Here is a 23,764-nt window from a genome sequence, read left to right as displayed (position 1 = left end):
AAATAAATAAATTAGAAGTTACCCCCCCCATACACAAACTCCAAGTGCTTCTTTCCAGCTGGTATCAGGCTCAAACATGACCTCAGCTTCAACTTGTCCAAACTTGATTTTGAAAAATCAGTATTTTAAATGAATGTTTCCGACAGCTCTAATAGTGGGAGTTAAAACTACACAATTACAGGAGTCAGCAATAAGTTTGCACTGCATTTCTAGAATAGTTTTATTATTTTGTAACAGAAAGCAGTTTGAGATCTTTGCCCTACTTTTGTACTTTTTGTGAAAAAGAAAACATTTTTCCCTTTTTTTCCAAGAGTGAAGAAAAACTTGCACTTACAGATTGCTAAAGACAGGCTCTTTAGACACCCTGATAATTTGCTAATCCAGATAAAACATCAGATAAATGCATCAATGCAAAGAAATACCATTCTGATGGATCCTCCTTCCTGCTACTGCCAAAGCAAAACCTTCCTACCTCTACAGCTTCTCCCAGGTGCTCTGCATTGCCAGAGTGTGTGAGAGAAACTGATCAGAAATACAGCGGCTTTCTGATCACCTCTCCCACAAACCCTATGCCAGAACCAGGGAAAAATGCTGGTGGCAGGCAGAAGAATCCCTACTTTGGTGGCAGAGACTATTCTTGGCATTTTAAAGCACTCACTGAACTCCAGCTTAAGTGGAAGCAGCAAATTAATTGGACGGATCACAACCTGCTTAAGAATCTGGAGGCAACAAAGGAGTCAACAATGTAATTGTATATATCCTGCAGAACACAGCATACACTTCCAAGAATTTACGCAATGGATGCTTATTTTGCACTAGCCATCTCCCAGAGTGCTCTAGTGTGGCCTAAAGTCCCCTCTGCTTTACTTCCATAGTTTAATTCTGATTAAGGATTTAGTGAAAATGACAGCATTTTCACTAAATGCTGTCCTCCTGCCCTCCCCTCCAAGTTGCAGAGCTGCAGCAGATTTAAAGGAGAGTTTTAGCGCTGCGGTACACTGTGGTGTCCAAAACTGTGACATTCCCAGTGGGATCTCTGTGAGCTAACACTGTTGTAAAATGTAACAGGAGAAGAGAGGTTTTCAATCATACTGTCCCAACATAAGCCATGCATCCTGAAATATTTCTACCAAGTGCAGCTAACCACACTGGAATTATCTACCAATCCACACAACTTGCTACGAGGTTTCACAATACAATTGTATGTTACCATGCAAGAAGGAGAGAAAAATGCAAATTATTTCAGAGAAGACAAGAAACAAGCAAGAGTAATTTAGAAAAAATACTTATTTTCCACATTGACTGGATGTTTAACCATCTATTTAAAGAATTATTACGACACTGGTTTATGTATAAGGTGTATAAGGTCCACCACTTCTCTCACAACACAGGAGCATCTTCAGCTCACAGCTTTTTCCCTCCTTCACACAACCGTGCTGCCAAGGGCAGCTTGAATTCTACTCATTTTAACAGAGAAACAGGCATCCCAAGTAGTGAGATCTATTTTCTGGCAGAAAAGTGACAAAAAGTTTCTTTCTACTCTGTTTTGGACAGGGTTTAACCACAAATATGAGAATTCTCATTTGCTTTTTGTTTCACTTTACCCTCCCAAAGAACATCTAAAAACTATTTTTTACACATTGTACAGACCATAAGGCATGAATTAGTCAAGAACTTCACATGCTTTGAACTATGATTTAGTATTGCTACAGAAATAACTCCCTGCAAAAATAACACTAGGTACGAAGAAATGAAAATACACTTTTTAAAGCAACAAATGAGCTCTGAGTATGATACGAAAGAGACACCAAAGCTGGTTAGCACCAATGAATAGGTTTTTCCAGACTTCTCTCAATCTACAGTGATTTTTAAAACTTGGCATTCCTATTTAGCAGTAGACAGTCAGTGGAAAACAGATTAAATCAGCTGAATTTTGATGCTGCAGTACAGTCTCTTAAACCATTCAAAATGGGTCTAAGCAGTTACAAGTTTGGTTAATAAGTTTAGAGCATTTTTATACTTGATGGCCATGAAAATGATGTCTTATACACAGCATCTGTGATTTCATGAGCCCAAAGGGGCAGCCAAGAGGGAGGGCTGGCCAGGACCATAAAAAGAGGCAAGCAGTAGGTAAAGAACAACTAAGCTAAAACAAGAGTCAAGAATTGAGTTGAGAATTAGACAGAAGGAACATATGACAAAGAACAGTGTGAATTATGAATCTGCAAATTCAAGAACTGCTTTTGGTTATTTGCTATCCTTGCTTTGTCCCCCCCCAAACCTTCAATAAGTATTTAGATTTCCCAAAGTCCAGAACACAGCATCCCTAAGATTCAGTGACATTTTTTATTTTGTTCAATTTCTCTGGAATCCTCTCCCATGCCAGAAAAGTAGACCCTAAATGTGACCAGAAATAGGGTAGAGTACAGCAGTCACTGCATGAAACAATTCAGCAATTCCATCCTCTACCCCATCACCTTCCTCAAAACACCTGAATGAGAGGCACAGCCTCTCAAAAAACCAGAAGATAACAAAAGCATTCCAGTGATTGGTTATATAGTCACATATTTGCTGCCCAGCAGCATAGCACGAGCTGGTATTTTTCTCAAAAGAGAAAGTGAGGTAAAGGAAAAAACTAAGGTATTTTATTTAAAATACCCAGTTAATCCCCTGCCAATTAAGACTTTTTTTTGGTCATATTCTTCTGCTACTGTATGCTTGAAATAACTTCAACAACCAGAAAACAGAAAGGTATTACAGTTTACACAAATTATTGTGTAAACTAAAATTTCTGCAAAGATTTCTATTTCTCTGAGAAAATAACAGATGTTGTAGTGAGGTATTATTTAAATTTTCATATTTTTTAACAAGCGAGAAGTAATCGATGTGATGCAGGTTATTTTCTTTAGCAAGTAGGTGCACACCCTTGCTGCTTCTCATACATTAAACTGCAAAAAAATTTACTAATTCCCCCATAAAAGCACAAATACTGAATTTCACTATGAATAATCATATGAATTAAATATAGCTGTTATAATTTGAACTAGGATTAACTCATTTATGTCCACATTTCATGGGTTAAAATCACTGTTACCAGAAATCTTCTTTAAAAAAAAAAAAAGGCTCTCCTAGTTTACTAAAAATGGATGTGTTTCCTTGAAGGCAAGATCATGTGGAATTTTGGCAAAGAGGAAGCATTCTTTGGAACTAAGCTCTTCGTGAAAGATAAAAAAGCCAACAATACAGATACAAAATGAAATCTCAGAGCAGAGTCAGATCACTGACCTTCTCCATCTTAATTAGGATTCTGTGGAGAAAGCCAACAAATCCAATGTTGAATGTGACTAGAGATACACTGTGCTTCAAATTGCATCATTTGGCATTAAACGCAAACTCCTCCTGCTCAAAGAAGAACATTCCTCTGATATCAAACATTAGTAGGTCTGTGTTCACACATTTTTAACTTCAACTGTAACACAAATTTTGTCTCCAAAGGACAATCAGTGATGCACAAAGATGCACTGTTCAACGTGTGGGGTACCCACTACCTACACTACAAAGAGAGGGAGCTGCAGCTCAACTGTTGCTGGCACTCAGACCAGCTGGGTGGTGGTGAATTCCAATTCATCAGGAGATGCTGATGGGATCAGTCCACTAATCCTGTTGTGATGGGAATGGGGCTTCTGCTCTCATTCCAATTCACTCCGACAAAGGCAGACACTCTGGACCTGGGCTTTGATACAAAATTTTGTCAATAAAAATCTGCCTTTTGTCATCAGAGACCTGCACGTGTTCCCCACACACTCTGAATTTTTATTTTTTTAAAATTTAAACCAGCAAAGCCCAGATTTTGGCTGTCTATTCAAAACCAAATGTATGCAACCACCACAACACCTGCTGGCAACACTGATGTATGAGAAATTGTGACACTGTCAGCTGTGGGCTCCCAGCCATCGTGTAACACGGCTCCAGAACAGCCCCTCTGCAGCTGTGTGATGTCAGCCACGAACTTGCTGCAGTGATGCAACAACCCTGGTACCTGTGAATTGATCCGAATCCCAATGGTGACGCTGCTGGCTATAGACTGCCCTCGGCAAGAATGACTTCATTTCTATGGCAAGCAAATGTTTCTTTTTCCCAAAAACTATGAGACATGTGTTGCAGCTTGAAAGCACATTTATGGTTCCTTTAATAACAGACAAATATAAGACATATGAGCTTGCAACTGAAGAGGAAAGTATGTTTCCTTATGAATAATTGAAGAAGCCAATCAATGACGAGAAGGCTGACAGCCAATCTAGCGACAGAAGGCAAAAGGCAGCACAAAGTGCTTTAGGAGGAGAAGATGCAGCTGTTTAAGAAGAAATACCAGAATCTGGAACTGTGTAAACAGCCTTCCCCCCCCCCAACTTAAAGACCAGAAGCAAACTCCACACTTTCACACTGATAACAACACAACCACCAATGCTCTGGAGAATATCCTTGAATTGGGTGATGTAGTCTTGATGACACAGAAAGCAGCTCACTAGAACAGCTCATTTACAGCTACTGCTCCCTCGAAAGTGACTGCTTAGGTACAGCCACCTCTCAGATAGTGTCACTAAAACCATCTTTTGAGGAACTTGATGCCATCTGATTGCTCAATGCTGACATTGAGAATCAACTCTATTAGAACAACATTTCCAAATGGATTTGAGGCACATTGTTATACAAGCCTCAGCTCCACCTTTAGCTTGTCACTCATTCTCTTAGCCAAATAAATGCACGCATATTTATCCTGGTTTTATGAATTTTTTTTTTTTTTTCACTTCTCAAACATTTCAGAACTTGATAACCTAAGAGCAACAATCCTTGTGATTCTGCTGACTTTTAGGAAACACTCCCAAAAAGCAAAGAGAAAATTAATATAATGAAAGCATAGCCCCAAGCAGATCAGCTACTGGTATTATGGTACTGACTCTTCTTGCACAAGGAAACCAGAAATCATCATAAGAGAATAACTCTGTGATATACTTCTGATGATGCTGGCTCCTGTACTCAGTTACAGGGGGTGTTTTTCTTTCTAAACACTGAAAATGTTGTCATCCTTCAAGCTTCATTGCACACCTGGAGGATTTCCTGACACAGGAGGGGTGACTTTACCTCTTCCTGCCTGCTGTGATACAAGACTACCACTTTTGCCATACCCTAATTTTAAAAAAACCTCAAAAATGTCATCTCCTGACTCACCTCCTACCTGCCAGCCCTGTCAAACCTGAACTTTTCCCAATTATTCCCCCAGGCATCAAGATACTCTTCGTGTAAACCAGTTAAGGTAAGGTGGCATTTAGTGAACCAAAATGCATTTGTTCCTTCTGTGTTTTCCTCAGAAGGACATCCCCACAGCCCAAGCCAGAGTACTCACAGAACAGATGTAACAAAGACTGTTTTCACTTCCATTATTTCTGTAATGCAATATGGAATTCCCAGTTTCAATTTCCAGCATTTTATGAAGGAAGATTAAGTTCAGACGTGATCCATCCTTGACACACTTATCACATTTCAATTCTCAGCAGATCCATGCTTGATATGCATGATCACATTCCTGCTTGGCAGCAGCATCAGCAGCATTAAACTGCAGTTTAACCATTTCCATTAACTAATAGTTTGTAACTGAGAATCTCCAACCTGCTGCTTTTGGCATCATGCACAGGCTGTGATTTCTGCAGTTCCAGAAAACAAAGCAAAGGTTAGTAGTTTCTTCCAAATGTTGACTTGGTGGTGCTACATTTGGAATGCAGAGTGACCATCAAAACTTGCTCTACCAACCTGAGAATTCACTGCATAACATGAAACACAAATAGAAGATTACACATCACACTGAAACGGGCTCTCTGGATTACCTGGAGTGCTAAAGACAAGGTTTGTAACCTTTAACCAAGGCTGCTTAACTGTCCTTCATAAAACCTGCTTCAAATCACTGCCAAATCATTGTCAAGTTTCACGTGTGTGAATCAAAGTTTCACAGATGCTATTTCCTCTGGCTACAGTTTTATTTTGGAACATTCAATACAAATAACAAAGCTTCTTGCCAAAGCTTTTAAAAAACAAGAAAACCCCTCACTTCTCTGAAGAACTCCCACAAATCCCTTGCTTGAAGCAAGTTTAATGAAGTGAGAACAACAGCCAAAGCCTTTACCTTTTTTTTCCCTTCAACACCCAGATTACCCATGAAACCTGGCTAGCTTTTTTGTTTTCTAATTCAGAAGCGTCTTAAAAACAGTCACATAAGGGAGATTTGCAGAATCTGGCTTCCAAGTTACTTGAACTACACTAAGCTTTTTTTAGCAGCTCCTTTCTGTAAAAACACATCATATTAACCAAAAAAAAAAAAAAAAAAAAAAAAAAAAAAAATTAAGCAAGTACAACCCTCTTACCTGGCCTAGTCTCTGCAACAGTCACCATTTCTCTTAAGACTAGAAAAATCTATATACAAACATCTGTAAGAACTTTAATTACACTAAGTAAGAAAACTCAATCATACCTGGAATCAAAGAGGAAAACAGAAGATTCTAAACACCAGCTCCCATTCTCCTTCCCTTTTATCTCTTCATATGATTTTAATGCATATTTGCTGTAGTTTAGCTTTCTCTTTTACATATGAAGGAAAATCTCACAGGTGCCACCATAGAAAACACTGACTAAACACAAACACATATTACAGTCCTGCCGTTTATGTAAGCTGCTGTATGATCATTGACAAGAAAGCACATTTCCAAGGAAAGCATGATCCTCACTAGAGCAGAACCACCTGAGTACAGCAAGAAGAGGATAAACATTCTAACAAGAGTAACAACTTGGAATACAATGCCTCTTCCTCTGCAAGATGATTTCATTTTCCTTTTGCAAGGAAAAATAGTGTTCGTTTATTAAAAACAAAAAACAAACGGTGACAACTATAGAACACCATTACGTAGTTGTTCTTGTGTGGCTACCGGAGAGCAGGCAAGAGTGACAAGCTCCAGCCCCTGCAGGAACTGAAAACATTTCCTATTCCAACAACTCCAGTTGCTTTTCCTCTAATTGGCTCTAGAGCAGAAAGATCTGTAGCCTGAATGGATCAAACTGTTACATCAATTGTTGTTCATTCATTATTCAGTGCAGACCCCGCCTTCACAGTCAGCCACTTGAAGCCACGGAGCAATTCCTTACTGGCCATGTGTTCCCATCCTCTCCCTTGCACCAGCACTCCTGCCTGTGCAGCCACACTGCCAGTTGGGTTTCATTACTGAGAACAAATCCTGAAAAAAAACAAAGCCACAAATAGTCTTCAGCCCTTCTGAGGCATGATCCAGTTCCTGCTGCAGTTGAGTAATCTCTAACATCAACACAAGGGAGAGGAGAAGAATGTGGCTTTGTGAGTATTGAAGAACAAGATTAGGACTTCTGGCAGTACCTGGGATTTGGACTAGCTGGTTAATAACAACCATGAAACTGCCCTTTTTTTTTTTACTTAACTCACAAACACTTCCAATAAAACAGGTCATTTCAGAGTAGCAAATACAGGAATGTGATCAGGGATTTATACTCAAGTTTTGCTCATTATGGATACGTACCTCAGTACAAAGCATGGTATGTCCTTGTGTACACACCATGGTATTTTAAGGATGGCACACAGTGGCGCTGAGCAAACACTTTGAGAGTGAGATGAAACCACTTTTCAGATGAGCAGGGGCAGATTTTCAGTAGCTTTAAAAGGGAGGCAGAAGGAAGTCAGGTGACCTGCCAGCTGGGCCTTATGACTGGCCAATAAACAACAGGACAGATTACAGACAGAATACAAACTGCAACTCATGTACTGCTACAGCAGAGATGATGCAAAGTGGAAATGTTTATCCATGTCTGAAAACAGGAATTAATTCTAACCCCTTCACATGCGGTTTGCGGTTAAAGAAGTTCTTACATGTGCTCTACTTCCAACTTCCCAGTGACAGCCCCCCAGTCTTCTCTCTTCTAGCAATTTCACTCCCTTTCCTCACTAAACTTGGCACTCACCCAACAGCACAATCATGCTTCTCTTCCAAACAGCTCTAAAGCTAACTGGAAGTTGGAGAAGCAACTTTGCAAAAGATCTATCACTGAGTAAATGAACTGGAGTCTCCAGTTCACCAAGGCCAGTTAAAACAGGGAAACTCAGTTCCTCATTGTCCAGCAGCAGGGCAGGCCCCTCTGCTTTTTTATGCACAACATACATAGACACAGTATTTATCTCCAAGGAAAGCAGCCTTTGGACTACACCTACAAAGCTGGTATGGCAGCCTACACCCCTGCATTGATAAAACTGGTTTAAAAGAAGCTGCTTGGGTTTGACCCAAACCTACTCCTTGTTGATTTAAAACTAAAAAAGAAAAACAAAAAAGTCAAATCATAGCATGAAACCCTCATGTCTAGCCTTTTACACAGTATAACAAAGACAGTTTAAATGACATCTGAAAGCCTTGGAGATCCCCACCCTCTGGGATCCGACTTTACTGGTTTAAAATTATCCTCTCTCTCGGGTCCTCCCTACCAGCCCTTTGCTGTAAGCTACTAATTCTGCAATGCTTGTGTGAGCATTTCCCAATTCACATCAGGCAGAAAAACCGTCAAGTTAGCTCACATGATTTCTGAAGCTGTTTAAACTACTCTTACAAATTTTGCCTGAAGCTAACTTGGAGAGGACTTACATGAACTGTCTCTCTAGTGGATATATGAGGGCAGTGACTTCCTTTAGCAGCACAGTTTCCTTAAATTAGCTGTTATCAGCACATTGACAAATAAGTTGAAGTCTTGCCTTAACAAAGAATTGAGAAAAGGAGAAGTAAGAAAACAACTTTTGAAAGAAAATCTTTCATCAGGATTTTCTAAGTTGACGTTACTTTGACTTGAATCAGATCAAAGTCTTCATTACTTAAGCATTCCATTTTCTTGCAGCATTATGCAAGCATCTTAGCTAAAACGAAGGAGACTAATCTTGTTTTGTAAATGTATCACTGCAACACAATCACTTAAAATCATTACATGGTTCAGATTTGCTGCTTTGATTCCCAGCATACAAAAACCAAAATTTACCTCTTCTGTATTTCTTTATCATCTATTTTTATCTAGGACATCTGCTTTTCTCAGTTCTCACACTCAGGACCATGGAGAATAAATACCAGTATATGAACATACTCCTACCAAAACCATCAACATAACTCCCCTTCTATGGACTCTCCCAACCAGGAAACAATTCCTCATTTTCTTTGACATCTCCTCACTTTCCTGTGAACACTTCAAGACAACTGATGGCTCAAGACTTGAGTATAACTTGTCATGTCCACGGGGGCAGAACTAACCTGGCTGTCAGTTCATAACTTAGAGCAACTTGTTCTTAGTGATCTGGTTTGTTGTGCAGAGGGGAGTTGAGTTGCCATGCAGAAACAGGAACAAATGTGGCAAAGAGCTGCAAAAAGGTTCAGTTGAAGACATTCTTTTGCAGGCTCGAGTCGAAATGTTGAATTTGAAAGACGAGTCACTTAATACATATTTTTTATCTTGTTTTTAATTAGAAGCTTGCTAATGTTGTTATGCTTGTCCTCACATCATGGTAAGTATTCAAAAATAAACCTCACTACAGGACACAGTGCAGGCTATCACCTCCAGAGCAAGGGCTGAGCCACGGGAACAGGGAGATGTCTGCTCTCAGCAAGAGGAGAGAAGGCTCTGTGTTCCATGGGGCAACTTTCCATTTCCTTACAAGTTAAAAGTACCACATTTTTCTCATGGTCCAGAGACTGGTCAGTAAGCACTCAGGCGGCTTCAAGGTCTTCACACACATTATCATCTCCTCAAACCCATTTCTCCCTCTTTTCCAATTTTACATGGAAAACATGGGGCACACAGTATGAACAAAGACTCTGCACAGAAGCAGATATAAAAAATAGAAGGGACTCCTGTCAAGGAATTATGCTGCACATACAGCTTGCCACAAAACAGACAGGAAATCAAGAATATGATAAATTTTAGTCCCTCCATTTCACAGTAAGACTTTCAGATACTATGCTAGATACCATAGTCTGTAGTTTAAAATCCACAGCCAAACTTCAGTTATTCATAAAATGGAAGGGAAGGAAGGGTCAGGTAACTAGGACAAAGCAAAACCACAGGTTAATATAAAATCTCATGCAGAGCATGCACAATCATAGGTAATGACACTGGTGACAGAAGAGGGTCAAGGACCTCTAGAAGGACTGAGCCAGGCTAGAAAAACCCTGCAAGGCAGCACAGTGCCTTTTGAATACATTTACACTGTCCAAGGTGGTTCTTCCACACCCAGCTCAGGCATCCCAGGTACATTGATACACAACCCTCAACAATCTGTTCATGGCTATCAGAGTCACACCTGGAGAGACCATGAGTGAGGAAGATTGTGTGGTACTGTCACTTTGCTGGATGTTCTGCCTGGCTTTCATCTCTATCAGTAAAATATCTCATATATACAGCCATTCTAATAGCTCTGTGAGTAAACTGTAACTTGGGGAAGGACAACCTGGCATGGAATAAAAGCAGGAGGAATGTGTCAGTCAGGAGGGCTGAAAACATAAAATGCAACTAACAAAGACTTCTTATTTCTACTATTCATCTATTTATTTTACTAAAAGCTTCAATTCATCTTAATATTGGACATAAAATTCTCCATCTACAAACATTTTCACATATAAATATGTCAGCTAATATAACAGCTGCTATTTACCTATTGTCACATTAATTCTGCATATTCCCCCTATATATTTCACCAATCAGTTCAAAATGTATTACTAAAGTCCTTTTTTTCCCACAACAGTTAAATAGAATGCTAGAATAAAGTCTGCAATAGATAGACAATAAAGAAAAATTGCTAGCTGTGAATACATTTCAAAATGTCTTAAGGGAAGAGTTAGAAACACACCAGAACTGAAAATTCAAAGGTCCTAAAAAGCAAAGTGAGTAATTTCACATAAAAAGGCCAATTACTTTCAGAGAAAGGCAAGCATTTCTATAAAATTTTATGCCTCTTATTGCTGCATTTCTCTGACACTCTTAATAGAGTGCCTCTGTATTTATGGCACTGAGATACAGCTTCATCAGACTGCACAGCAAAGTCAACAAATACGTCTCATACCATGGCAGACACTGATCCATCTTCTGCAGAACTGTATTTTACAGAGGAGAAAAGTCAATAAAGTCCAACAGTCAAAAGTCCTATGTTCTTTTAATGGCTCCTTGAGGCCATCTCTCATGCTGACATCACCCCTAACAAAAAAAGCCTGTTACACTTTACACAAGCAGTGCTTCAATTTCAATAGGACAATTATTGCCAGAATTCTAGAAAGAGAGCTGGAGTCTTACAAAGTCATCTGTGCAGAACAAGCCATTTTAGTGTCAAGGAATAAAACAACAGTGTAGGATATGCATGGAAAATATCCCTTATCAGAGGGAACAGCCAATGAGGAAATAAATGGCAGCAATTGCCAAAACATATGTTTAAAATATGAAATAAATTTTGAATCAGGAAACCATAAAAGTCACCTTCAGTCAAAAACACACCATGCAGACATTACCAGGGATCAAGAGCTACAGGACTGCAGGTCACCATTTCATTCATCTTCACTTTAAAAAAAAAAACAAAAACCCAAGCTTGCTAAAACTAGTAGCAAGGCTGTCAAAATGATTGTTACATTCTCCAGTTAGTATTTGAGGTGAATTGTATGCACTTCTTTTCACAAAAGAAAATTAACATTATGAATGCTGGAAGCAAATGTGTTTTATAAAACAAAATCCAAACTCATCTGACCACAAATTAATTTTCTTTTTTCAAATCCAAACCAAACCAAACTGATACCTCTTCAGGGAAATGCTTAAGTTGAGGTTTAACAGTAAACATTGCTCTTAAGAAGCTGTCATGAAAGTTAATCTCAAACTGCAGTAGTCACTTAAATTTTTGGCTAGCTGGTTCTATCCCTCCAGGTCCTTCACTGAAACAGTTTTCTGCATGTGACAACTTTTATCTGCTTAGTGCAAACTGAGGAAAATGAAAACTTTTTGCCTTGCCAGGAGAATTCTTGACAAACACCGAGCCACAGAAGAGAAGCTGTGCAGCCACTGCCCACACTGCACAACAATGATGAGAATGCCACTTCCAGAGATCTCTATTATTCTGTTTCATAATGACTGTTTCAACTGCTGGTATTTTTAGCTGCACATGTATATAAAACTGTAATTTAAAAAGTGTTCATTTGAAAGCATGTAAGAATTTCAAGTGGAAAAATCTCCAAGTAACACGAAGTGCCTCAGCCCTGCTAACAGAGGGCCGCAGGCAGACACTCGAGATGTGTGAGAGCATTCACTGCTCCTCGGCAACACGACACTGCCTTCTGCCCGCTGCTCCTGAAATACTTGACTGAGTTCCAGCAGAGCAGGGTTTCATTTTCCAAGACTGCTTCACAAAGTTAACAGTGAGGGGAAGTGTGCAGTAAATGAACTCATCCCCCCAGCCCCTTAGATAAAGTTCCTTCAAGTAAAAAAGGAATTACCCAACTAAAAAAAATCTACTTTTCAAAACATCAATTTAAAGCAAAACACATTAAAAAACCTTTGAAAGTTGAGCTAAAACTATTGCCAGATTGTAAGTCCATGTGCAAACCTCTGGATCTATTATTTCTTCCTATCAAAAATTATGAGCATTGTTAAAACATGCATTTGATATTTATTCAACCCACTTACCTTTCCCAAAACCTCACTAGGATAACAGGCGTGGGTACAAAGAGGGTCAACAGCCTCCAACTTGGGTGAACATGAGGCAAATTAATAGTCAGAGACTGCAAAAAAATCCCAAAGAAATCTAATCCCAAACAACAGAAAATAGTCCAAATCACTCCCTGGATTTTAGTCAACAGATTTAATGGAAATAATTTGGCTTTAACAACTTCTTAAACTCTACACAGGCTGTGGGGAGATAAGAGAGAAGGGCATTGATGCAGCAAAGTTACAGGTTTGATATTCTCTGAATGGCAAATAAGCCATTGAACCACACACAGCAAACTGGAAGAGCTGATTATACAGTGAAAATAATAGGCCCTGATATGCAATATTTGAACAATATCATAAAAGTAGAACAGTATTAAAAGGTTCATCTAACTTCAGTATAAAGATGGAAGTGATCAGCAAAAAAAAAAAAAACCAAACCAAACCAAACAAACAAACAAAAAGACCTGAGTAGAAGGCTGAGATTTTCTGTTCTCCACTCTGTGGGCTGCCTGCCACTTCACCCTTGGAGAAGCACTTTGTTCTTCTGTTTTCCTCAGCTGGATGTGTTTCAATCTGCTGAGCACTGGTGTCTGTCTGTTTTTTAATCATACTAGAAGAAAGTGTGTTCACATTTATAGTATGCTTTTTAGATTTGCCTGTTCTAGTTCTATTCTGGTCTGGACCATAAAGAAATCCTCCTATCACTGCATTTCCCATCTCCTTGTATCTTGCTTTCTCTGTTTAACGTGGCACATTCTGCTTCCTTCCTGTGTGCACCACGACATCCTTATGTCAGAGGCATTTAGAGAAGAACTTGTTTGGTGTATTATTTTACTTCTCAGGCAAAAGTATGTCATTTTAAAGTTAGAAAGCATAGTTTGTACTCCATGAACAGAGGAGCAAAAAAGAAATTATAAGACATACCTTATGTGGGGGACTTACTTTTAATCTTATTTCAAGTTTTATATGGCATATGAGTGAATTCATTGAAACAGGTTTTTCAAATGCCTTTTTATTTTATGTCCATGCCAGATGATTTGAAGCTCTGTGAACAGAAACTGAGGTGCAATAATGCTGATAAAGGAACCTAACAGACGCATTTCTCATTTTACCATACCTGTGAAAGCAGAGATGACAGATGTTTAAAATATCACATCTGTATTACTCAGTTACATAATTCACAGCCCAATCACGAGAACTAGAAATGTGTGTGTGTGATTTCCTTCACCATGCCCAGAACACACCAATCAACAGTGAAGGTTTGATGACTGTTACCAACAGGGAAGCTCCTGGGATTTCCACACTAACTTTTAATGGTAATTATAACAATCTTCTGACACAAAGACATCCCTGAATGATGTGACCCAGCAGAATGATTTGCACCCAGCAGAACAGAGCCATGAATATTTAACATCTGAATATTTGCAATAAGTTCACAGCTCCAATGGATGATCTGCTGTTTTAGCATAGATGGGTTCCAAAGATAATTTTTCATCTTGCTAAGCACAAATCTCCCCAGTTCTTTTAAAGCCAGCAGAATGAAAGGCAACAGCAGATATTTTATGGCTCACAACCACATTCAGTCGTGGCCCTCTACAAAAACATTTATTCCATAGCTGAGCTGGGGACCAGTGTAATGACAAGCTCCTAATTGTCCTGCTATTAATGTGCTCAGTGACTCTCAGTCCCCGAGAACTGCGTGACTGACACCAGCTCAAAGACCAGTAGAAGCCTTGGTCTGTGACTGAACTAAAGGGTAATATATGGGACCAGAAATAATACTAATCATGAGTAAAGCGTGCTCAAATTATCACTTGTCTTATCAGCATCCTAAAATTAATTTTCTGATTTAAAAGGTATTTCCTACCAAATGTTAAGATACCAGTTATTCTGCTTTTCATCATGCTAACAACCTGGGTGAAAAGACTGGAGTTGGTGATGAGAGGTGTTTGAGATCAGGCAAGATTAACAAGAAAAGAAGAAAGTGTTAAGACATGGAAGTCGGGATAAAGGAGATGAAAAAAACCATGGGCAGAAGAGCCAGAACTGAGGTAACAAACATTGCTGGGAACAAGACATGTGACATGAATACAGGGAGGAACCTGTGTAGAACATAATCACCTGGTAGAGCATAATCACCTCCAGAACACCCAAACACAGAACTTAAGATCTGATCAAACCATCACCTCTGCCCTCAAACATGTGTACAATTTGGAAGTACAGCATCCCACCCTACAAACAGGTTCCAGGGAATGACAACCTCCTGCTATCTTGCTGGCTCACCTAAGAAAAATGTAAAGGTTTGAACTGTCCTGAGGAGTCGTACAGGTGCCAGCTTTATCCCACTTGACCATTCTAGAGAATTCAGACTGCATCTCTGACTAAAACTCACCCTGAATTAGAATTAAGCATCAGAAAAGCAACCCGGAGAACACACTGATATTTTGTAAAGAGAAAACTCAGTTAAAAATGTAGGTGACATGGCTAAATCAAGCACTAGGATGATGAAGTCTATCATCAGAGATGCCCACAGAACTTTAATTGCTTGTTTCCTGTGCATATCTACTGTCCCCATGTCTTTAATTAAAAACCACATACCACTTTTCATTCTTCTTCCATTTTTTTCTGCTCAAATAGACTTCTTCAGACAAGATGAAATTACTGTCAGAATCAGGACTGATCACAGTCAAAGTCTTATAAAAGAGAGTGTCGTTGAAAAACCACGAGGGAAAAAACCCCAGGGAATTACAAAAAGAAAAAGGGATGGTTAACTTGAAAGTAGTGAACAATGCTTTGGAAAAATAGATTTCATACTGTCAGTGCCATATACTTCCTTCATAATACTAAGCAAATTTTCTAAATGAATCTTTCAAAAATACATTAATCACATTTTTTCTAGTTGTTAGGCTTGATTCCCATTATTTCTAAGGAATCACCAAGGCATCTGAACTTATTAAAAGCTGCATTTAAAAATAATGCCTGTAAGTTCAGGCACTAAGTATTTTAAATTTTGGTACTCCAAATCAACAGATTCTTTCAAACTTTGTACCATTCCAAGCTTCAGACATATAAAATGCAGTAACATTACCATGCTTCACTGAACAGAGATTACATGAAAAATAGTGTTTGAAAACTTTTCAATAGTCTGGAGCACTACCCAAAAGCCCAAGGCAACAATAACACATTTCTGTATTCAAAGCTAAGTTTCAACAATAAGCTGAATAAAGAGACTAAAATTCACATGGGTCACTGAACAATGTGGGGGTGGCGGGTGGAACTGAATAGATGCTCCCTAATCCTCCTGCCCTCTGCACACAGCACATTTTGGTTACAAACCGTATGTTCCAGCAGCCAACACCTGGGCTGCAGAGCAAATTGGGGGGTTTTGGCATATTCTCCTTTTGGAGTGCCTGAAGCTCACTGGGAGAAGGCTACGAGTGTAAATACTTGAACTTTCAAACCAGTAACATTCAGCTAGAAGAGAACAAAGACTCCTCACTCCAGAAAGACACGAGGGCTGTCAGTGGAAGCAGCAGATTGTAGTGTAGAACTGGAAGTGAGGCTGAAGCCAAGGACTACTGGGACAGTTTTGGGGACTTCAAGCTGAAACATTAAACCCTCTTCCTGCACGTATACAAAAGCAGTGTCTTAGGCACAACGGTCCTATAAAGAAAAGAGCACAATGCTGTACCCTTTGCATTTTCTCTAAGTATCTGTAATTCAGGGAATTAAGGCAATACTTTTAACTGTGATGCCCTGATAAATCAAGCCACAAGACATTTCTAACATGAATGGATTTCCACCCCTCCACTTCAGAGAGGGGGCCACAGCAGATGAAGAAGAAAGCTGAAGTCCATGGCTGAAGTCCATGGCTTCAGATGAATACACAACTGCAATTCATTCAAGCTGTTTGGCCAACATCAGAAACCATGAGATCCAAGCCTGATTAGTTATTACAGAGAGAAGAACCCTTGAATTGAGTTATAGCCTTTTTGTTAGCTACCATGTAATTTTATTTTTAACACATGCTACATTATTTGCAGCGTTTGTTGTAACTAATTCTTTACTGCTGGTTCTTCTGCTGAACAAACTAATTACATCTATTGCATTCTAAACCTGAACCATCAGTTTAAAACTACTTCTAGAAAGCAATGTATTTTGCCAAATCGATGCACGAGAGCCAAACCTATCAGGAGTAAAGTTTCACTGAACGAAATTCAACTCTATAAGCCATATTGTAGAATAAAAAATTCTTACGCTCATTGAGTCAAAGGGCAGCAGATTGTTTGACAGAAAATTTACAGCTGGTCAGTGGTAAAAGGTTACAAAACAGAGTCAAGGTGTAACTTCACAATTGGTGCGAGTCAATTTCAGCTTACTCATCTGCCAAAACAGATCCTCTCACTCCCATCATCCATGCAGTGCTTCCATCCTTTCCATTTGCTGGCATTCACACGCATGTGAAAACCCAGTGAGCTGTCCAAGGATTTGGTACACGAAGTTATTGGCCGGATTTTCAGCCAGGTAAGTACAAAAGAGCTTGCTGGAAAGCACTAGGATTGCTGGTGTTGACTGTGTAGCAGGAGATGAAGACAGAACTGCTTCCCCTTGGCATCAGCACAGAACATGGATCACATTAGGCTGTGCATTTATGACAGTCTTCAGGGAGTATTTAACCAGGATAAATTTTCTACCTCCAAGCACAGGAACAACCACAGGAGAACACGGCTAGAATCATGAAAGAAACATTGACATTTTCTTTTTTCCCTAAATTCTACTTTGTCCTTCATGTGACTGCAGGGCTCAATATATTCAACTATTAATCCCTACCCTCTTTATTTTTATGTAGTTACAGTTATCTCCAAAAATATAACCGCAAGGGCATATGCAGTCAGGTCAGTATTAAAAAAATTAAATCTGATCATGATGGAGTCAAGGAAGGGGAAGACTAGGGAAGTAACTAGAAACACATGCAATACCACGGAGCACCACTTACAAGAACTCACTGGTACTAAAATTTGATGGCAGGACTTTATTGTTTGTTTTAAAAGATAAACTCACTAAACAAAGGCATTCTGAATGTCACGCATTGCTTTTATTGCCACAAGGATTAGAAGCTACAAGCTCAGATTGCGTTTTCCCAGTTGCCATAAAACGTGAGGCAAAAAGACTTCCTGAGTGCAAAGAGCAGATGAGCATTACTGCAGTCCTCAGGTCTCCACCCGATCCCAACACATCCAAAAAAAAAATGAACTATAAACTACCACAGTTTACTGCTCTCTGTGTTTTCATGGGAACAACAACAAAAAAAAAAAGCCGGAGAACTGACCTTAATTTAGCAATTTACCAAAGCACCACTCTCAGACAACTCCATTAGGCCAAGAATTGCCAGTATTTATACACAGACCACACGAGATCAAGACTTCGCAATAACAGACACACAACAAGAACAAAACCAAAAGGGAGTAATAATCAAATTAAATAAGGACTGACACAAGCAGGAGCTAAGATCAAAAAATGCATGGAACAAGCTGGATTCCTGTCCAAAGTCAGGGGAAGGGTTGTGATCCTCTCTCCTTCCCGCTCCTACAGCTACTAGAACCTCTGGACAGGGCATTTCTCTTTGGGTTTTGGTAAGAGAGAGACAAGGACACAAATGCAATCACAAGAATCTGAATTACTGTACTGACATATTAGGTTGTGGGTTTTAATATTGAAACTTTAGATGATCTAAGTATCAAAACTGTAAACTCTGCTGGCAAATAGTCTGTGATTTGAACAAACAATAATCCAAATTCCTTCCAAGCTACCTTAAAGATTACAGTAAATTTACATTCAAAATACAGTAAGAGATTTAAAAAAAAATTAATTTTAGGCTGGTTTTGACTGTGCTGTTGTGGCTTTAAGAACAAATGTTTGGGTAACAGGGCCAGGGCTATCTGAGCCATGCTCTGCTTCTCAAGCCATTTTACATTTCATTAGGCAGTATCAACTGAACTTCCAGCCGGAATGAAAAACACCAGTGAGACCCTTCAGTGCAGAACACTCACATACTCACTGCAGCCCCTCTTGATGCATGCAAGCACTTGGCATGTAGAGAATTTACTGACACTATGATCAGATTTTACCATTTCTATGGAGAACTAGTAAGAATAAAACTACAGAGATGCCTTATTGGCGAAGTCATTGAAAAGGCACAGCAGACCATTTTATTCTTCCTGTTCAGAGTCCTTCTATCCTTTTTTACTACTAATATATTCCAGAAACAAGACAAAGCGAGCTGCATGTAATTATCTTACTCAATTTCCATACAACAGACATTTCTTTTATTGCATAAACCCACATATTCCTATCTTCTCCTTTAAAAATGGAGACACTGAGTGGTTTAAGTAATTACAGCTGTCATGGAGGGTTTGACAAACAACTTTTCTGCTCAATGTATGCTTTAGGCCACTGGGAAAGCTGTCAAATAATGACATCAGAATTTACATTAACGCTGGCAAAATGCAACTGTGCTTCCTTTCACATTTAACTCAGGTGGTTTATAGCCCTTCTTTTTCCTGTTCCCTGGTCAAGAACACGAGTGGAATGAACAAATGGGTTGTAACTCAGATAAGATGCGGAGAGATAATGAATGTTAAATGAAAAAATGAAAGAAAATGAAAATAAAATTTATGAAACATATCCTTCATTAGATAATGAAGAAGCTTGCTCATTCTTCACCATCAATGAGCTTTGTAAACCTGCTCACTTTCTAAAAGTCCAATTAAGCTGTTAGGGAGGAACAGAAAGGAATGAGATACTCTTTCAGTATCTAAGTTATTAGTTATTACTACGCTGCATTTCCTGCACATCGCTCACTTATGAGAACATGAGATGGGTGACTGCATCACACACTGCAGTGTTACCTTCCTGCTAATCCATGCCAAAGCTCTCCAGACTATCCCACCTTCAATTTGATTTTATAGGTGATCTTAATTCCAGTCAAAGTACAAAACAACTAGGAACTCACTAGTGCTTTACTGCCTGCTGCAGTTATATGCTCAGTTCTGAGAGTAAATCTGAGCATTGATCTTGGTTTAAGAAGTCACATGTGGGTTTCCATCATCTGGGAAACAGCAGTGCCCAGAAGCAGCCAAGGCTCTGACATGACAAGAGAATCCACTTTCCAGAGAAAAGTTTACGCACTGAAGAAAATTATTAACGAGGAACTTCATTTTTCCACTTAAAAGAAATACTGTATCATAAAGTTCAAAAATAAAGCGCAGCAAACCTGACCTGGTTTTGCTGCTCTGGTGACAGTTTAGGGAGTGGTTAAGAACGGTACCTAGAAGCTATTACAGCTTGAGCACCAGGGTTAGTATTAGTCAAATCTGAACCCATCCAAGGTCCAAAAAAACATGACCTTCCCACTGATTTAACATCTGGAAATGCACGTTATGGCTGACATCACCCACCATCAACCTCAAAATCCACAAAGAGCACCCAACTAAACCTGATCAAACCTCTGATCTCTAACACCCTGTTCCTGCTGACCCGCTTTGCTGGTTCACCTGCCTTCAGAGCAGCTCCCAGGCAGGGCCAGGGGCTCTGTCAGGGCTTGGGGCAGGGAGATCCTGGTTTCTCGGCAGAGTAGTTACGTTAATGAGGGATGTGATTCATTCCCACCTCGTAAGCCTCCATGTGGTTACACTGACAGGCAGTTACTTTTATTGCTACAAGAATGGGAATGAGCTGTATCAGTATATGATTCACACCACAGAGCTGTCCGTTCAGGCACACGAGGAGAAAGGTTTGCACATCCTCGTTTCATCTTCAGTTTTGTAACTGAATTTGTAATTTGGGAGCAATTCCAGTCATTTCTATGAAACACAGACATGCAGCACTCATGTGCCTGGAGTCTGTGGCACAGCATGTAGGAAGGCTCTTGGGAGTCTACGGTGTGGTGTGTTGTTTAAAGTGTTTACTTGAAGTGTTTATAACAGCTAATACACAAATACATTGTGTGTATTATATTATTTGTGGCTAGTCCCATACAAAAGCATTTTAAGCCTCCCATGAACAAAGCTGTGCCCAGCATTATTCCAAACAAAAACAAAAAAGTCAACAGACCACACTAAAAAAAAAGCACAAGATGAAGTTATTCACAGCAGCCTTCAAAACAGAGAATTTGAACATAATGTGTGTCCCCACACACACTCAATAAGCTTTGCTTTTTACAACTTAAGAACAGTTCTAGCTTTTTTCTGAGGTTCATTGTGATGATAAATGCATAAAAGTGTATGGCATGCACTGCTGCTTATTAGCATTTAATGCTTCTTGAACAACTACAATGCAAATATTCATCACAATAGATGGGAACCTTGGTGGGAACAAGAATTCCCACAAATTGTTTAAGAGTACAGTAAATGAATGGTGTTATAAACAAAAAGCCCAAAATGTGTATGCTGCGCTGGCTTACAGATTAGTCCACTACACATGCATTGTGCAACTGCATTTGTACACAAGAAACAAAAAACACCCCAAAAATTCATATCCCAACGAGAAGGGTTTTCTATCTCTAGCTGTGTTCAAGACAAGCAAACCAGTGCTGTCTCAAGATTTGCTTGAGTTTTCATGAGTGCTTCTTTTGTTAGTGACAGATTTTTGCATAAGTAGGATGTGACAGGACAGAGTATGAAGTCAAGACAATTTTAAAGACGGTCCCATTTTGGATTATTTAAATGACAGTGTAACGAGCACACTCACAAACAAACACGGTAACTTGAAAAAAGTGATGTTGGAAGCTTATTTCTAAGCTTTCAAGCTACGACTCAATACTAAAAGGTCTAGATTTCAAAGCTTCAAACAGCTGGCATGCTGACACCTTTTAAAGTTACTTTGACTTCACTTATACAACTACACAACCAAAATAAACTAAATCTGATCTACATCATGTATTAAGAAGATTTCTACACCCTGCACAAGCTCTCATTTCCCAAGTCTCACCACTCTATTTAGTACAGTAATACGCAAACACAGATGTCTTTTCACTTGTGATGATGGTACTTACATTCAAAGTATATGTTTTTAATATATTCTTATGAATACATTTAAGGAATAGAGAGGACAAAAGCCCTAATGCTTACTGTACCTTGTAAAGTAAGTAACAATCTTTAATATCCTTAAATCCATGTTATACAGGAGAAAAAAGAAAAGGCTGTGATTATATTCATGGTATCTTTCATATCTTCTTATGGCTGTTTGAAATTACAATAATGGAAGCATAAGAGCTTATAGAGCTTATAAAAAATAGTTTCTTTAGCATACACACACCTGACAGCCCTTCTTTGCAAGTTGGTTTCCCGTGTCAGCAGGACAAGATGAGAGATTGGGAGGGTGCACACGTACGTGTGTATACACACATTCTCATATAGATGTATCCGAGCAAGAACAAGACTAGCTAAAACCACAGCAGCCAGCAGCAATACTGAGAAAAACCTCACAACGCTCTTTAAAACAGTTCCCCATAAGGAAAACATTTTAGAGCAGAGAAAATAACCCCTACAAATAGGAGAGATCTCATCAGACAGGCAAAGGAAGAGCCCTGCCACAGCTCCTCCATCCTGCCTCGAGAGCCGTGGAGAGGAAGGGCGGAGAGCGAAGGGAGGAGGCGAAAGCAGCTTCAATTTAATGAAGAGACAGCAAATTGGTCACCTCAGAGTCAGTCCTGAGCGAGGGGCTGGTAGGGCGGCCAGGACGCCCAGAGCCCCCGAGAGCCCCCGCTCCCGCTCCCCGCTGCCTCGCCCCCCTCACGCCCGGTCCCTCACCAGCCTGGGTGGTGTCGCTGAGATCGTGGTTGGCGGCGCTGGCCCGCGGATAGTCCCGGAGCTTCCTGCCGCTCAAACTGAGGGTCCCGCTGACCGCCGCTTCTTCCAGGGCTCGGTCCAAGGAGCGGCTCCAGGAGCCGGGAGCCGAAGGACCAGGCGGAGCGGGACAAGCCGCGGGCATCGCGGCAGAGCCGCCCTCCGGCGCCGCCATTTCCCCGCCACAGCCCGGCCGGACGGCGCATGCCAGAGCGCGCGGCAGGGGCGCATGCGCGGCCGCCGCCCGGCGGCCCCGGGACCGCGAGGGCACCGCGTCCGAGTCGAGCCGGGCCGAGCCGAGCCGGGCCAGCCTCTCCTCGGGGCCGCATCCTCGGGCTCAGCCGGCGTGCAAGAGGATCGCCGCCCCTGACACGCTTGGACACCTGCTGGAGCTGTTACAAATTATAGTTTTCCCGCCAACGTGGGATGTCACAGGATGGTTTCTGGGTGAGCATCGCTCACAGCTGCTGGGTGTCCGGCCCGTTCCAGCAGCAAAACAAGGGCAGAGCGCACGGATTTTCGCTAAGTGGGAAATGACACGAGTGCTTCATGTTTTTTAACTTGATTGATTACATTAAAAGGCCACACCCTTCGCTACATCTTAATAAATGCCATTTTGCCCTGCTGCTTCCACTGAACCCACCTGATGCTGCAGCCAACACACGTGAGCTGATAATGAAGAACAAAGGCTGTCAATAATCAAGTAGCAAGACAATCACAATATTTAACACCTTATCAAATGTATTTACAGACAGTATTTTGTCCTGCACTGACCATTACTAGCAGCATTTGCAGGGCTGTGTGCCTCCTGCTGGCACAGCACTCCCACACAGCCGGGAAGCCGCTCGGGCTGTCGGGGCAGCACACGGTGTTGATGACAGCGGTTCTCGCTATCAAGGCATGTCACAGCAACATCGGGGCTTGTGCTGACACATCTGGTACTCTCACCACACCAAATCACTGAATTAGGAAGTGCTACTGAAACATTAATTAGTAGCTGTCACATTCAAATGGAAGTGAGCCTCTACAGCGGCACTCCAAGAAGTGCTCCCTAGTCAGAGCTGGGCAAGGAGTGTGAACCCTCTTTTAAGTTAGGTTGCTTTCTGCTGTGTTCTTCAGAATATTTAATAAGA

The 23,764-nt window shown here is 40.4% G+C and overlaps 1 protein-coding gene across 17 annotated transcripts in view; it reads right to left on the bottom strand.

The window, feature by feature from the left end:
- LRCH3 (leucine rich repeats and calponin homology domain containing 3) overlaps positions 1–22,846 on the bottom strand; it is a 60,366-nt gene extending 37,520 nt beyond the window's left edge. For all 17 annotated transcript variants that reach the window (XM_038145505.1, XM_038145508.1, XM_038145506.1 and 14 more), the window contains exon 1: positions 22,596–22,846. In XM_038145505.1, coding sequence (XP_038001433.1) covers positions 22,596–22,806 — 211 coding nt within the window. In that variant the 5' untranslated portion in view covers positions 22,807–22,846. The remainder of the gene's footprint in view (positions 1–22,595) is intronic.
- Between the last annotated feature and the right edge of the window lie 918 nt (positions 22,847–23,764).

Source organism: Motacilla alba, chromosome 9 (assembly GCF_015832195.1).
Source record: "Motacilla alba alba isolate MOTALB_02 chromosome 9, Motacilla_alba_V1.0_pri, whole genome shotgun sequence".
Lineage (NCBI taxonomy): Eukaryota > Metazoa > Chordata > Aves > Passeriformes > Motacillidae > Motacilla > Motacilla alba.
The sequence above is the reverse complement of the archived record's forward strand: the minus strand, read 5'-3'. Positions and strand labels throughout refer to the sequence as shown.